This window comes from Macaca thibetana, chromosome 13 (assembly GCF_024542745.1).
Source record: "Macaca thibetana thibetana isolate TM-01 chromosome 13, ASM2454274v1, whole genome shotgun sequence".
NCBI classification, from domain to species: Eukaryota; Metazoa; Chordata; class Mammalia; order Primates; family Cercopithecidae; genus Macaca; species Macaca thibetana.
In genome coordinates, this window is record NC_065590.1 from 18,309,220 (window position 1) to 18,325,246 (window position 16,027).

Consider the following 16,027-nt stretch of genomic DNA (forward strand, 5'->3'; position numbering starts at 1 on the left):
AGCTGCTCCCTGAGCGGGACACATAGGCCCACAGGGGACTCAGTCCAGGGGACCGCTCCAGGGTCCCCCAGGGTTGAGGGGGCACACACCACTCACTGCCTAGTCTCCCACTATTTACACTCAGAACCACTCGGTCCTGACGCATTTCCTGGTGGCACCTTTGCAATCCCAAACTCAGGAACCAGACGGATGCAGAACATGAAATAACACTCCAGTTCCCAGACTCGTTTCATCCAGCGCTCACCACCGAAGCTCAGGACCACGTGGATCTGGGTGTTGAGGGACATCTGGTAAACCTAATCCCAGCAAGGCCACAGTGTCCCTGCTCCCTGAAGGCGGCTCCAGACCTCAGAGGCCAAACCACAGCATGCCACAGAGCAGGCAAGCCTCTCCACTTACCTCTCTCTGGGCAACGGCTTGGGCTCGGGGCGGATGGCAGCCATGGACAGAGGTGCTTGCCGGGAAGGAGATGCGAAGTTCAGATCCAAGGAGCCCGCCTTCCTGTGCAGAGGCTCCATCCCCATGGCACCCTGCATCTCGCTCTCTATGGGGCAGGACCCTGCCCTGCCGTGGGTAGACAGTGAGGACACTTCGGGGCCCACTGCACCTTGGAGCAGGGCGTCCATGGCCACCTGGGGGTCGTGGGTTGGAGACACAGATGGCGGGGAGCGTGACTTCTTCTTGGTGGATGCTCCGGCTAGAAGCTTCAGGAGCCCACTCTTCTTCTCTTTCTGGGGAGACACACAAGATGGAAACCAAACAGGTAAATGTTTCCCAATGCCCTTGCTGTCAGAGAGAGGGAAATGCATCTTCCTATGTGGAACTTTATTTTTTTATTTCTTATTTTTTCAGAGACAAAAGACTTTACCATTCACAGCAACAGCAGTAGCCAGAGTACCAGCATTTTCTTCCACCAGTTCCCTGAACTCCAGTTCCCACATGGTGAACCAGTGAGGGCCAGGTGACGCTCGCAGGCACACCGGGCTGTGTTAAAGCAGAGGGCCCGGAGCTTCGGGAGACCAAATCCTCTCTACTGGACTGTGAGGATGCTGGCCCTCTGCGCTGGAGTCAGGCAGTAAGCATGCCTGCTCTTTGCTTTGACATTATTTCTATTTTCCAAAGCTGGTGCCTACACAGATATCTTGAAAAGACAGGCCAGCAGATGGCATCTCAGTTGTAAGATGGGCAGAAGGGTGAGAGACCCGTGGAGAATGGTTCCATTGGGAAACTTTAAAGATAACCTTGTAAAGTGGCTCAGAGGAGGAAAACAAAGCTAAGCCCAAAAGCTCATCCAGGCTGGGAACGGAGGCTCATGGCTGTAATCTCAGCACTTTGGGAGGCCAAGGCGGGCAGATCACTTGAGGTCAGGAGTTCGAGACCAGCCTGGCCAACATGGTGAAACCCCGTCTCTACTAAAAATACAAAAATTAGCTGAGCGTGGTGGCACTTGCCTGTAATCCTAGCTACTCAGGAGCCTGAGGTGGGAGAATCACTTGAACCCAGGAGGTGGAGGTTGCATGAGCTGAGATGGCGCCACTGTACTCCAGGCTGGGTGATAGTCCGAGACTCTGTGCCCCACACCCTGCCCCCCCAAAAAAACTCGTCCAACGCTTGTTTTCCTTTCTCTTCCAAAATCTAGCAGAAATGTCCAAAACAGGTCCCAAGGCCCCTGGGGCAGGCTGGCGATGCCATTCTCAGAGGAGGAAGCTGCTGACAGGCCGTCTCCGACAACACAGCCCTCTCTGTCACGGGACCCTGGCCAAGCCTGGCAACGTCATTGTCTGTGTAGAGGAACCAGCAGTCAACGTCACCTGTTTTTTCCTCCCCCAACCCTTCTAAGTGGACTTTGTAAGACAGGTGACATGGTTCCTGATGGGACCTCCGGTGAGGCCCAAGTCACGCTGGGGTCTGGGTCTGGGTCTGGGTGTCTAAGAGCACAACTGCTCCCGCCCCAGCCAAGTCCCCCCAAGCCACACGCCTGGACTATTGTTGCAGCGGCGCCAGAGTCTGGGGGCTGTGGCTGTGGGATACTGCTTAGTGCCTGGTGAAGGGTCTCCACTGGGTAAGGTGTCTAAAGGGACCGTCCCTATCATCCTTGGTGACCAGCATCTGTTCCACCGTATTCATTAATCCCGTTGCATTTAGAGCCTGTGCCCCAGGCCACTGCTGCCTATGCAATAGGGAGGGAAGGAGATATAACAAGGGTGTGCCCTGGGCAAGTGTGGATGGATCTCCTCTCATAGGTTTCAGAGTGAAAACCCAGGCCCGGACTCCACTGCCTGAGTCTCGGCCTTCGCTCCCCGCTTTTCTCAATGTGTTTCCTCCAAGGCTGGATTCATTTTGGAGGTCAGCTGTTTCTGCTTTCAGGCTCTGTCCTGATAGTCCATGGGGAATTCTAGGTGATTTCAGGAGGAAGAGGCAGCCCAGCTCCGAGCCATGCAGCATGGGGATCCAGATACCTGACTCTGCTACTGGGCTTGCAGCCCCCTGGCCTATCTCCCCCTGCCTCACTCTCCCTCCAATAACTTCCTGAAGGTATTGTGCATCGTGCCAGGCCCTGGAGGTTGTGGGCAATAGGAAACGGCCTGGTGCAATCAGTTAGACATAGATTTCGTTGCAGCCCTTCACGTGCTGGCATCTCAAAGGGCAGTGTTTCCCTAGTCTAGTTCTCAGAGAACCCTTGTTGGCGGCACAGCTTGAGAGAGTGTTCCCAGGAACACACATTGGGAACTGCTTGGGTAGAACTAGAAAGGAAAAGAAGAAACAGTGAGGCGTTGGGGGCAGAACCCTGGGATCTGACTGGGGTGCCTGGGGGCAGGGAGTGAGGAAGCTTGTTCAGGCCACGATGCAGGCAGGGCATACGGCCTGGGGATGGCAGACCCAGCAGCTGGGCCCGTCAGCCCCTCCGCAGGCCAGGATGGAAAGAACTGCAGTGCCTGGGGTGGGAACTGGCTTCCCAGGGGGCCTGCACCCACAGCAAGAGTTCTTGATGGGAGGGTGACCTTGCCCCCAGGGGACAGGTGGCAATGTCTGAAGACATCTGGGCTGTCACAACTCAGGGGCGCCACTGGCATCTGGTGGGCAGAGCCCAGGGATGTTGGTAAACACTCTCCAATGTGAGGGAAACCCCCACGGCAGGGTTATCCGGCCTCAAATGTCATCAGTGCTAAGGCTGGGATCCCTAGGTCACAAGGACAGCAGTCCAGGATGCAGGGACAGAAGCCAGGCCTGCCCCATGTGTCCCGTTGGGGCCCACTCTGCAGGCTCTGGGGCTGCTGGCCGCTCCTCCCCTCCTGGCACGCAGGAGACCTGGGTGGCCTTGCGTTGCCCAAAGGAAAAGGAATTAGCCTTTCTCTGCCCACCTCTGTTTCCTCTCCCCCGTGAAGGGGCCTGGTGGCTGTTCATCCCCTCCCAGGCTCCCCTCTAGAATCAAAGCTTTGGAAGTACAGGGGTCGTGTTCGTTTTGGTCACTGCAGTATCCCCACCAGCGCCTAGCACAGTGCTAAGGACACAAGAGGCATTCAACTCTTGTTTGCTGAATGGACTGAGTCCAGCTGAGGGCTCACGGGCCCCTCGGGGAGAGCCCTTCTGGCCACTGAGAGGGACTCGGTGGACAGATCCTTGCTCCCAGGGCACCGTGGGCCCTGTGGGCCTCGACATGGGGTACGGTGGAGCTGGAGAGGCTGAGGCCCTGCTGCCTCACCACCCAACCACTGAGAGTATCTGCAGTCAGGCCCAGCCTTAGCTGTCTGCTTTGAAAAGGGTGGGGTGCGTAAATGTGATGGATAATTTTCCTGTCTCAATTCTCCAGGATTAAACAAACTGAACACTTAATTAACTTGGAAAAACGCTGATGTCATGGCTAGAAAACCCTCTCCAAAATGTCCGCCTTCCAGGACAGAATTCTGCTAATGCCTTAAGCATCAGCTATTACCAATCACTGTGGAATTCCCCAGCACTAACAATCGTCATGCTCACGGAATCCATGGAATATGGAGGTAGACGATCCAGGCACTTCCCTGGTGGTCATCTCGTGTGCGGCAGGAAAGAATAGCCAATGGATAGTTTGCACGTGGTGGGGAGAGGCTCATAGATTGACTTTGGGGACAACACTGTGGGAGGAGATGAGGTTTTAGAGGACACAATTTAGGACTGATCTGGGCTGAAAGATTATGTTGAGGAAAGAGGGATTTGCTGGGTTTCTCCTGGGACTGGGAGTATGTGAGCAAAGTTCATGAGCCCAGTGGGATGGGGATTTGGCATTCCTGTTACGTTTTCCTGACTGCTTTCTTCTGCAGACGTTCCCTCTAGCACTCTGCTGTTTCCATCTGTGGCCTGCACTCCTCTCCGTTGGGAGGATCACTTTCCATTCCAATGACCCTTCTGGATGGTCAGGCTCTAATCAGTTCAGCCTCTCAGGGAGAAAACCAAACAGACTGATCTGTTAGGAACAAAATGCCTCGTTTGCTCTGAAACGTCCTGGCCTGGGTGGGAGACAGATCTGCTGAGAAACGTGCACTGGTCTTTCCTCCACGGAAGTGATGGGCTGCTGTCGCCCTGCTGGGATGTCCCTCTTCTGGAAGGCTCTCCCCACCACCCAGTGCCCTCAGTCTGCCCACCTTCCCCCTCCCCTTCTTCTATCACATGCTGTGCCAACCACACTGCTGGGTGCAGACTCTGCGGGTGTGGCGAAGGCCCGGCTCCGCGTCCTCTCCACTTGCGTTTTGTTTCTGCACCTTTGGAAGGGTACCAGCTGCCTTGCTGAGCTGCTGAGATGACAGATATAGGAGCACTTTTAAAGGATTAATGCATCTCATCAATATCTGGTGATTAGGTTGCTGTTTTTATGTGTTTACTCATCTCTGAATATTAAATAGTTTACGAAATACCTAGGACCTAGTTAGTTCCCAATATATTTTTGTCAAATAAATAAAATGAGATTCCTATCCAAGACCTCCACATGCCTCGCCTTGGGAGAGCACCCGAACCACTGGGGGTCTCTCAGCTCTCTAACTCTGTATACAAAGATTGTCAGGGAGTTCCACAAAATGCAAAATGTGGGCCCCACCCCCAAAGATTCTGCTTCCGTGGGTCTGAAATGAGGACCAAAAAATGATTCTGATACAGAACATAGGAAGTGATCAATTAGAAGCCAGTGGTCGTCGTGCAACTCGGTAAGTGATTTCCAGATGACAAAGAGTAATGTCAAGACACAGAGAAGGGGCCAGCTCCTTGGGAAAGAGATGAAAGAAGGTTACTGAGGGTTTCTGACACCTACTCAGTGCCCCAGCCAGGTACGCACATGGGTTGAAAGCAGGGACCCACGGTGCTGGACTTCCAGCTGGAGCGCACACACTGATTCTGTGGACCTGAACTGTCTGTCTGGCTCCAGGTGAGCCCCCCTTCCCAGACACAAGGTGAGAAGCCAGGAGCTGGTAGGTGTGTAGGAGATCAAGGGCCAGGGAGGGCCAAGGACTGGAGGCCTGCCACGAGGCTGTGCTGCAGCCCTGGCTCTCAAGATCTAGGTGTGAAAGCATCGCTATGTCCAGGCACAGAATACTGTCATGTTAGACAAGGGAGAGCTTGTGAGTTATATCCAGAAAAAGCCATATGTGTGTGTGTGCTTACACACTCACACACACAGCCTAAAATCCAGTTGTACTTCACTTTAAAGAATCATCTAGGCCGGGCGCGGTGGCTCAAGCCTGTAATCCCAGCACTTTGGGAGGCCGAGACGGGCGGATCACGAGGTCGGGAGATCGAGACCATCCTGGCTAACACGGTGAAACCCCGTCTCTACTAAAAAGTACAAAAAACTAGCCGGGCGAGGTGGCGGCGCCTGTAGTCCCAGCTACTCGGGAGGCTGAGGAAGGAGAATGGCATGAACCCGGGAGGCGGAGCTTGCAGTGAGCTGAGATCCGGCCACTGCACTCCAGCCTGGGCGACAGAGTGAGACTCCGTCTCAAAAAAAAAAAAAAAAAAAAAAAAAAAAAAAAAAAAAAAAAAAGAATCATCTAGAAATCTGATATTTAAAAAGGAGAATTTTGAAGGCATTTATTCATACTACACTCTATACAGGAAAACTATAAAACATTATACAAATGGTAAAGTAATAGATTTTTTTGTTATGATTAAGATGGGGGCTCCTCTAGGGACCTTAACTGTTTAACAGAACATTAGTATAAAATCTTGGCAAAAGCAATTGAAAGCTTAAATTAAGATTCAGTGCCAGTTAAAGGTCAATTACAAGTTATGAAAATTGTCTCTGAAATGTTAAGGAGCCAAAGGGAATCCAATCTGATTTGCAAAAAGCAACATTAAACAGAGATACAAGTCGTTGCATTAAAATGAAGTAAACCTGTACACGTGACCCGTAAGTGCACATTTATCCAGCTGCCTTCTTGATTAAGCCATGTGGAGAGAGAGGTGGCTGTCCCACCACTTCCTTCAAACAGATTCTCACCGTCAATCTCTTTGCCTCAGGCAATATTTAAAATCAGTTTGCGTTGGTTGGGCACACACCAAACGCTGGGTCAGGTACCATGGGAAGCGGGTAGAAAGGGGCTTAATTTGCAAAGTTAGCCATGATAACCCATGAGAACCTCAATCTGCAGAACCTTGCACACACTGCACTGCACACGCTGACGGGTTACGTACTATTTTCAGCACCAGAAGGGGAGCTAAAAACTCGCCAGCTTTGGGGATAAAGAATTGAACACAATCACACACTTTAACTCCACCAGGTGCACTCAAAGATGTTTTTGTGAGCTGAGACTTGGGAGATAGTGGTCACTGGGTAGGGATGTTCAGACACAACTGGATCCGCTGTGTCCTGGGAGCACCTGCAGACAGTCCCAGGAAAGCACAGAAATAAACAGGGCCTGGACTGTTGATACCGGGTCCCAGGGCAGGCAGGGTCAGAGGGAGACAGGGCCGTCTTCAGGTTTGTTATACCCTTTTCCGTTACTTGAATGATTGCATCACATGTGAGTTTCTTTTTAAGAGGGGAAAAATAAAAAGGAGAAAGTTGCACCGTTGTTCTGAAACAATGGTACTAGGTAGGATGGACCAGGGAAGCTTTGCTGTTGATTAGCTGATAGGGCAGGACGCAAGTCCACAGGAGGGGCGGGCCTCAAGAGCTGGGCTGATACAGGGATAATGAAAAGGCTGGGGCTGGTGGGTGGTGTGGCCCAAGGGAGTGGTCAGAGGGTGGAACAGGCAGATCTAGCAAAAAGCAGGTGCAGGCCAGAGTGTGGATGGGCCGAGGGTCGAGGTGCCTGGTGAGGTAAGAAAGGCCGGAGAATGGCCAGGTGCGGTGGCCCACGCCTGTAATCTCAGCACTTTGGGAGGCCAAGGTGGACGGATCACCTGAGGTCAGCAGTTCGAGACCAGCCTGGCCAACATAGTGAAACCCTGTCTCTACTAAAAATACGACAATTAGCTGGACGTGGTGGCAGGCGCCTGTAATCCCCAGCTACTCAGAAGGCTGCGGCAGGAGAATCGCTTGAACCCAGAAGGCAGAGGTTGCAGTGAGCCAAGATCACGCCACTGCACTCCAGCCTGGGAGACAAGAGCAAGACTCCATCTCAAAAAAAAAAAAAAAAAAAAGGCCAGAGGATGGCACACCTTGGTGCCTCTAGGGCCAACTGAGGAGCCTGGGGTTGTCTGGTGGATGCTGGGAGCATCCAAGGAGCTGAGATGGAGGTGGAGGCACGGGGATGGCGGGGGTTGGGGGGGACTTAAAGGCCATGCAGTCAGCAGGATGTGGCCCTGGCTGCAGAGGTGCTTCTGAGGAGCTGAGCCAGCTGAGCAGGGGATGGCGGGGCTGCTGATGGGGACAGTCACAGGAGGAGTTTACAGGGAAGGCAACCCCAGTGCCTGCAGCCTGGGGAGGGGACAGGCATGGAGACAGCAAGTTGCGGGACTGTGACCTCATGTGGCACAGCTGGGTGACAGCCACAAAAAAGTGCTCTGTGCCTGCATGGGCGGGGACTCCTTTGTGTGTCCAGCCTTGACTTTGTACCAAACTCTATGCGAATTCCCACCCTCCAGCAATCTGTTGAATAACACCAGTATTTTGGCCGACACAGCAGTTAGGAAGTCAAAGGAAGCAAAATGAGTTTTAAAAGATGGTCAAATGGTTCTCATATGCACCTCAACCCATAGGCAGTCAGGAAAACAGGCGTCAGGTGCCAAGGTCCTGCAGGGAGGCCTGGCCCACAGAAGGGAGCTCCTTTTCTTCCTGGGCACCGGTAGCATAAGCTCCAGCGGGACATCTAACGAGCAGTGGGCGAGGCTGGAACCTGGCCAGAGGCCTGGGACATGTGAGAGGCACTGCTGGGGCTTGCAGGAAACTTTAGACATTCAGAAGAAAGAAACAGGGACTTATCTTTGTTGAGTCTGGCTCTCGGGCTGCAAGTTATACTTGGAAGCTTTTTGATTATTATTTTATGTTTGGAAATTTTCCTGTCAGAGACAGGGAAAAGGTAACTAAAAGCTGTGCTCTGTTAACATTTTAGTGGGGAAAGGGCACCTCTCTGGTTATGCTGAAAACAGTTACTGGAAGAGCACAGGAGGGTTTATAACAGTATAAACATGCAACACATTTTTAGAGAGGGCAGAGGAATAGAAGATCTACAATGAATAAAGAGGAAGAGGCGAACGAGTTAATTAAAAGAAACGGAAAAATTGTGCACCAGCTATTGGGTATTTTAAACATTAACATGTATCTTCAAAAATGCTGCCCTCGCCAAAGACGGAAGATAAAGAAAATTGGTTCATGAAAATAGCAGGGAGCGGGAGGCAGCAGTCAGTGAAGTGCTGAGCTATTGTGCTTCTCTAGCTTGTTTTTGCAGGAAGACGTGACCGCCGCATCGTGTTGCTCTCTTGCTGTTATCAGTGGTGAAGCAGTTGTCCCCTGCCCTTCCTCCTGCAGGGGAGGAAGGAGCCGGGGGACCAGCAGGGACAGGGAGCTGAGGGCATCCTTGTTCCTGGAAGCTGAGCCCTGGGCATCAGGATTATTAAAATTTACAGCACTCAAAACCATGGCGAAGAGCAGAATGAACACTCCTCTCCCGCTCTTCAGGATCATGGCCCTGGGCTGGGCACGGGAGTGGGTTTGGATGACCAGCCAAGTTCACCACGGTGCGAAGGAGCTCCTGAAACAAAAGAGACTGACTCCCTGAGGAACTTCAAGAAGAACAGTCATGGCACGGTGTTCTGAGGGAAGTGCGTGACGCGGCGACAGCTTTGGCGACAGATGGAGCTAGGTGTCCCTGGCATTTATTAGTTGGCTGATCTTGAACAAGTTCCTGAACGGCTCTTAGCCCCACTTCCCTCATGTGTAAAATGGACTACATAATTATCTAAATATAATGATAATTATTACTATGCTGGGATCTATTTCTTGACAGCTCACTATGAGCCAGGCACTGTCTAAGTCTTGTCCATACATTCGTTCACTGAATTCTCAAGGCAGCCCTGAAGAAAAAACAAGCTCTGAGACGCTAAACAAGAGACACAGGGTAATCAACTCAAAAGCTGCACAAGCCGCCTTCGAACCTGGGACTTGCTGAGGCCAAATGTTAACTGTGGCTCTACTGCCTCATCATGAAAATTAAGCAAGGCACAAAACCCTGGTATGCCATTCAGTAACTGGAAGGCATCCCTAGAATGCACTGTTGAGATCTGCATCTGTTTCAGTCATTTTGTAGGTGAGCACAGAGGCATTTACATTACAATGGCCATTACCAAACTCCAGCAGTGATTCTGTGATGATGAAACAGTGACTTGGCCAATTGCTCATCAACCTTGTGACCTGGGCAGGCACCTTGCTTCTCTGGGTTTCCTCAAGACAGAATTCTCATGGTAGCAGTCGTCTCAGTCCGGAGGGGAGGCTGAGGAGTGACATCTGCAGAGCACACAGCAGAGTGTCTGCACTTACTGTGCTCTCTGTAAGTGGCAACTGTTTTGGAGGTGCTGCGAGGCAGGGCCCGCCATCCACGTGTCCAGCCCCTTGGCCGCTTTGGTTTCCTATTAGCACAGCCTGAGTGGAGGGATGAGCGCACGTTTAGCTATCTGCTCAAGAGGGAAGACGCAATGGGACTGGACAGCCAGCTACACATCTACAGCCTTCTGGAAACTTCCCGAGCAATAACAGGCCGAGGAGGTTCTCCAAGTCCTGAAACAGCCTAGCCTTGACCAGTCACAGAACACCTCAGAAGCTCTAAACTGGAGGAAACACACCAGTCTCTGGCCTGTGGGCAGGAACGCCAGAAGCATAGCCGCAATACACGTGTTTTTCCGTATTTTGCTCAAACTCAGTTTGCTGAGTGGAAAGCACAGGTGCACCCTCCAGCTGCCAGCAGACACAGCAGCTGTGGTGAGAGCATGGCGACTGGAGCTTGAGCACAGAGAGACCTGCCTGGGAGGCTCCTCGCCACCCAACCTGACGTCTGCAGGGCCCTGGCCTTCCCCTCACCTCCCCATCGAGACGTTCCCCTCTCACGGGTTTCTTGACACGTCTTAGGGTTTCTTCTCCTGCCTTTCTCAACAGCTGTCGGATTTTTTGGCAGCGGCAGGTGAGAAATGCCCCTCAGGCTGCCTGTCCCTGTTTCCCTATCAGTGTCCTCTTGCCTGAAGCGATGACACAGCTTGCCTCTTCAGTTCTCCCTTCTGTGGCTGAAGTATCTCTAACCCAACTGTCCAGTGAGCTCCAGGCCTTTTATCTGCCGCTTCTTCTAGACATTCTTTTAAGACAGAAACCACACAAATCAAACCATCCACAGATGCCCCAAGCTCCAAGCTAGAGAACAGGGAACCACCCTCCACGAGGTCCCACCTAGAGAGAGCCGGAGGTCATAATGTCCCAGGTCAATGTGCCCAGGCAAGCAGCCAGGTGAGCCCAGGAATCGAGGAGGAGAGGAGGGGAGTGAGACCAAGACAGCGGCTAGGAGCCTGTGCCCAGTGTGCTCCACCCCTCCACATGCCAGTACAGCGCTGTTCATCTCCATCCTCCTCCTCCTCCTCCTCCCAGAGGGCAGCAGAGAGCACCCCACGGCTGCTTGGGATGACCTTTGCCCTGCGAGACTTCCTGAGTGACAAGTGTTGGCTGCCCCCTGAGATGCTAATTCAGCTGGTCTGATGTCACCTCCCCATGACCTTGGCACCCTCAGGACTAACAGGGGCTAGCATCTGGACTCCTCTCCTTGTTACTCTCTTTTTCTCAGCCTCCTGGCCATCTTAGCTGGCTTCACTACTCACCAGCTGTGTACCCTCGAACAAATGCCTTACGTCTTCTGTTCAGTGCCCCCATCTGTAAACTGGGGAGAGTGGCAGCACCTGCCACAGAGGGTGGCTGTGGGGATCAAATGTGGGGCTCAAGTGCCAGGCACCTGGGAGATGCCGCCTTGCCTGCTCTGGTCATCAACAAGGCTACAGTACAGACGTTTGGTGCCAGGCAGATGTTGGACACAATACCTTCTTTTCTGAAAGCAGATGTCTTAATGTGGGTGATAAGAAAGTATTACTTTCTCACTATGTTGGAAAAGAAAGTATCACCTCTCAGCTAAAGGAGAAGTGCCAGGGATAGGATCTTTTCCTCTAGACAACTGTCCTCAACCCACAGCAGTGCTGAAACCACTGCTTCCCTCAGGCTGCGATGACACGTGGCCTCCGGGGCTGTGTCACCTGCATACCACTGGGCTGCAGAGGGGCTGTCAGCAAAACGGGGCTGGGCTGGAGCAACAGCTCCAGGGAGATCCTCGTGTCTCACGGCTGCAGGTGGGTTAGGTGCTGCCGCATGAAGGCTCTGAGGTAGTGAGTCCCAGGGTCTTCATCAGTGGCCTGTGGATGGTTTTGGGGGTCTGCGAAACCTGTAGAATTGCGAAGTTGAGAGCAGTGTGGATAATTGGCTTTTAGTAGGTTCACAAGGGGGTTCATTCCCTCCTTCCTAACACTAAGAAAATGATCATTTAATTAATTTTTGAAAAATGAGGAGACAAGGGTGCCTGTGGGAGCAGAGCCCTGAACCCCGGCCTTGGGCTGCAGAGTCTTGTATGGGCACACCTGGCCCTGCCCCGACCGCTGCTTCCTCTGCCCATGAGGCCAGTGGGAGCTGGACATCCTGACTCGCCAGGGAGAACGGACATGGTGGAACTTATTTTCGCACTTAACTAAAAAGTACCAAACCGAGGCAGCTGTGCCAGACAAGAAATGTTCCTACTGAACTCAAGGAAAGAATGACAGGTCACAGCGCTAAAAGGGAATCTTAGATCATGTGGCAAATTGTATTTTCTAAATACAGTCACAACACTCTCTCCACTCACCAGCCCCCCTCTACAAAAAGACTTTGGCATTTCCCTAACTAAGTCACAGGACCATGTCGCCATCCTGTGTGCTCAGACCTCTTGTGACATCCTCCACAAGCAGGGGCTCAGGGGAGATGCCACTGCGTGACTGCGAGGCAAGGTCAAGGGCAGGCCATGCACTCACTCTCGGAACCCAGTCGCCATGTTGTGAGGAAGCTCATGCGGTCCACGCGAGAAGCGTGTGCCTGGTGCTCTGACCTGCAGCCCAGCCAAGGTTCCAGCCGGCAGCCAACACCACCCGCCAGACACACAAGCCAGCCCACCTCCAGGAGGCTGCAGCTCCCGCCAGCAAACCTCGAAGCCTGCAGGTCCTCTCAGCTAAGGCCTAAACGAGGTGAAGAGACAGCCTTCTTGTCACGTCCCACCCCAATTCCCAACCCACAGGATCCCTGAGTTTCACAAAGAAACTGTTGTCTTAAGCCACTGAGTTTTGAGATGATTTGTTATGCAGCAAAAGTAACCGGAGTGGGTTTCATTCTGACCCGTCATGAGCTTCCCAGGGCTAGACCCAACCTGTATTTATCATACGGGATAAGCCCGTCACATGACCTCTGAGTATGACGATCTCACCTACTAGCTCAGACTCTCCCCCTCTCTCCCTTCTCCACCACACTGTATTTTTGATAAACAAGTGTGGGATGGAAAAATGAAAGCACATTCCAACAAACTTCTTAGGAAAAGTTGACAGAAATATTGAAGCATGTATAATTGTAGGGATACCAGACATCCAAATAACAGAGGGGAATAATTCTGCAAGGAGAAATGCCAAGGACTGAACCTCAGTCTATTTTCACGGAAAGCATGAAGACATCTAGATAACCGAATACAATCAAACCAAATCACAGGGTCTTAAAAGCCAACAAGGTACCATCTCACACTGATGGGGCGTTTAGAAACTGGAATGCCCATCTTGATTTAAAGGCGTAACTGGGGATTGAGGGAGAAGGATTTTACTCAGAGGACACATTTTCAGACAGCCCGGGGAATCCAAACTGTGCATGTTTGAATGTATCATAGAGACAGCTAGACGGCTTTATGGGAACTGAGAGAGAGAAGGAATGAAAAATACAGTGGGAGCCAAAGCTGATGTGTGAAACTTAACAAGGCTGTCAGGTCATAAAACACGCTAGAATCGCCTGCCCCAAAGGCTGCCTCCAATCAGGCAGCTCCTCTCCCACTGCAGAGCTCAAAGCCCTTGGCAGGGCCCCTTCTTCTCTGCGGTGGATGGGACACTCAGGGACCTCCTCCCCAGGGACTCTCTCAGCTTTCTAATCATTCCAGTAATACTTCATGAGCAGAGGGGAGAGGTGAGGAGGAGGCCCTTGCAGGAACCCTCCAGCAGAGGCAGGGCAGGCTCTTTCCTGCAGGTCCACGCCAAGGGTGTGGGGCTGGTGCACTTGAATGCACGTGTTCCCCAAAGTCATGTCAACCCCAACCCCCGGTGTGATAGCCTTAGGAGGTGGGGTCTCTGGCAGACGATTGGGTTATTAGCGCTCCCTTGCCCTATTGACCATGTGAGGACACGGTGAGAAGGCGCTGTCTATGAACCAGGAAGCCAGTCCTCACCAGACACCGAATCTGCGGTGTCTGGATCTCAGACTTCCAGCCCGCAAAACTGTGGGAAATGACTTCCTGTTGCTGACATCCCTCACCAACACACACGCACACAGACACACACACACACACCCATCTGTGGCATTTGGTTACAGCAGCTCAATGGACTACCACAGGCGCTGTGACCCCAGTCCCTTTAACTGCCCTCTTCCTGTCGGGAGACTCTCCTGGTCTCACCCCAGCATGTGTCTGGCTAGAGGGGGCCTCTCAGCCCACAGCTGGGAGAACTCTATGCCCTTTTCCAGACTTGGAGGTTGGGTTGGGGAGATAAGAATGGAGGAGCCTCCAAGGACAGTGGCTGCGGGGAATGAATGAGTATGGTGGGCCCATATGCCTGTCACTTCTTTCATGGAGGGGAGAGAGCGGCATGGTCTTTGGGCGTGAACGTTACGCCTGTGCAGGAATGGGGAGTGACTTCCCCCGGCTCTGGGCCAGTTCCTGACAGTCACCATATGAGGGTGTGCAACCCGGGGGGGTGCAGTAAGCTTCAAGGATTTCCAGTTCTAGGCCCACAGTCATTCAGGCCAATTGTCAGAGGCGTCTGAACCATAGCAACTCCATCTTGAGTAGGGGCTAGGTAAAATGAGGCTGAGACCTACTGGGCTGCATTCCCAGACAGTTGAGGCATTCTAAGTCACAGAAAGTCAGCACAAGGTACAGGTCATAAAGACCCTGCTGATAAAACAGTTTGGAGTAAAGAAGCTGGCTAAGTCCCACCAAAACCAAGGTGGTGATGAGGGTGACCTCTGGTTGTCCTCACTGCTACACTCCCATTAGCGCCATGACAGTCTACTGATGCCATGGCAATGTCACGAAGTTACCCGATATGATTTAATAAGGGGAGGCGTGAATAATCCACCCCCTGTTTAGCTTATCATCAAGAAACAACCATAAAAATGGGCAACCAGTAGCCCTCAGGGCTGCTGTCTATGGAACAGCCATTCTTTTATTCCTTTACTTTCCTAACAAATCTGCTTTCAGTTTACAGACTCGCCCTGAATTATTTCTTGCGGGAGATCCAAAACCCTCTCTTGGGATCTGGATCAGGACCCCTTTCCTGTAACACAATCACTTCATAACCATGAGCTTGAGGCTCATGGAGAGCCCGAGAGCTTTAGAGGAAAGTCCAGTATCCTTTAGCCTTTGACATGGTAGAGCCAGGCTTCACCTGAAGGTCCAAATATCTTGTGTTCTAGACCTCATCGTATGAACATTGTCCGAAGAGTCTGATGGGATTTGAGTACTACCACCTCCCCTAGGGGCCACCCAGTACCTCACCCAGGGGCTACCCAGTGCCTCACCTTGGGTTAGGCACTGTTATCAAAGGACTGACACATACGTGATCTCATCTGGTCTTCACTTGAGCCCCATGGGCACTGCGCCCACAACCCCACTATGTCTGGAGAACGCTGTGCTGCAGGGTGCTAGCAGGCCTGGTGGGGACAGGGCTGAGTGGAGGACTCAGGTAATGGCTTATCTCTTGTACAGCCTTCTCCAGCCTTTGCTATGCTAATAAGCAAATTTTAAATAATCTCATCTTATTTTGATAAGAACACTTAACCTGAGATCTGCCCTCTTACAAGTTTCTAAGCATACAGTACCGTATCGCTAACTCTGGGCACAGCCAATCTCCAGGACTCACTGATCCGCAGACACACAGTTGCAGCTAAGCAAGAAGAGCCAGCTCCAATAAGCTTAATTTCACCTCAGAAAGTGCGGCCTTGGCCCTTTTGTTGATGAAGGTGAAGCTTCTGAAGATTTGGAAAGAGAAATGAGTTGCTTAAGGTAATCGATACCAGCATAGCCCAGGGCAGAGCCAGCCGGGCCCCAGGGTGCTGACACTCAGTCACTGTTTCAGAGGAACCAGGAATTCAACCAGGGGGATTCTGCCCCCGAGGAACCATCTGGCAACATTTGGAGATATTTTCAGCTGTCATAGCTGGGGTGCAGCAGCCTGCTACCGGCATCCACAAGGTAGAAATCGGGGTGCTGCTCGACATCCTACAATGCAGAACGCAGTCCTCAAAACAGAGGATTATCTGGCT

At 52.1% G+C, this 16,027-nt stretch overlaps 1 protein-coding gene across 1 annotated transcript in view; it reads right to left on the reverse strand.

Annotated features, from left to right (window-relative positions):
* SH3RF3 (SH3 domain containing ring finger 3) overlaps positions 1-16,027 on the reverse strand; it is a 376,001-nt gene that overhangs the window by 16,300 nt on the left and 343,674 nt on the right. Inside the window, exon 9 of the mRNA XM_050753008.1 lies at positions 400-731. Coding sequence (XP_050608965.1) covers positions 400-731 — 332 coding nt within the window. The remainder of the gene's footprint in view (positions 1-399; positions 732-16,027) is intronic.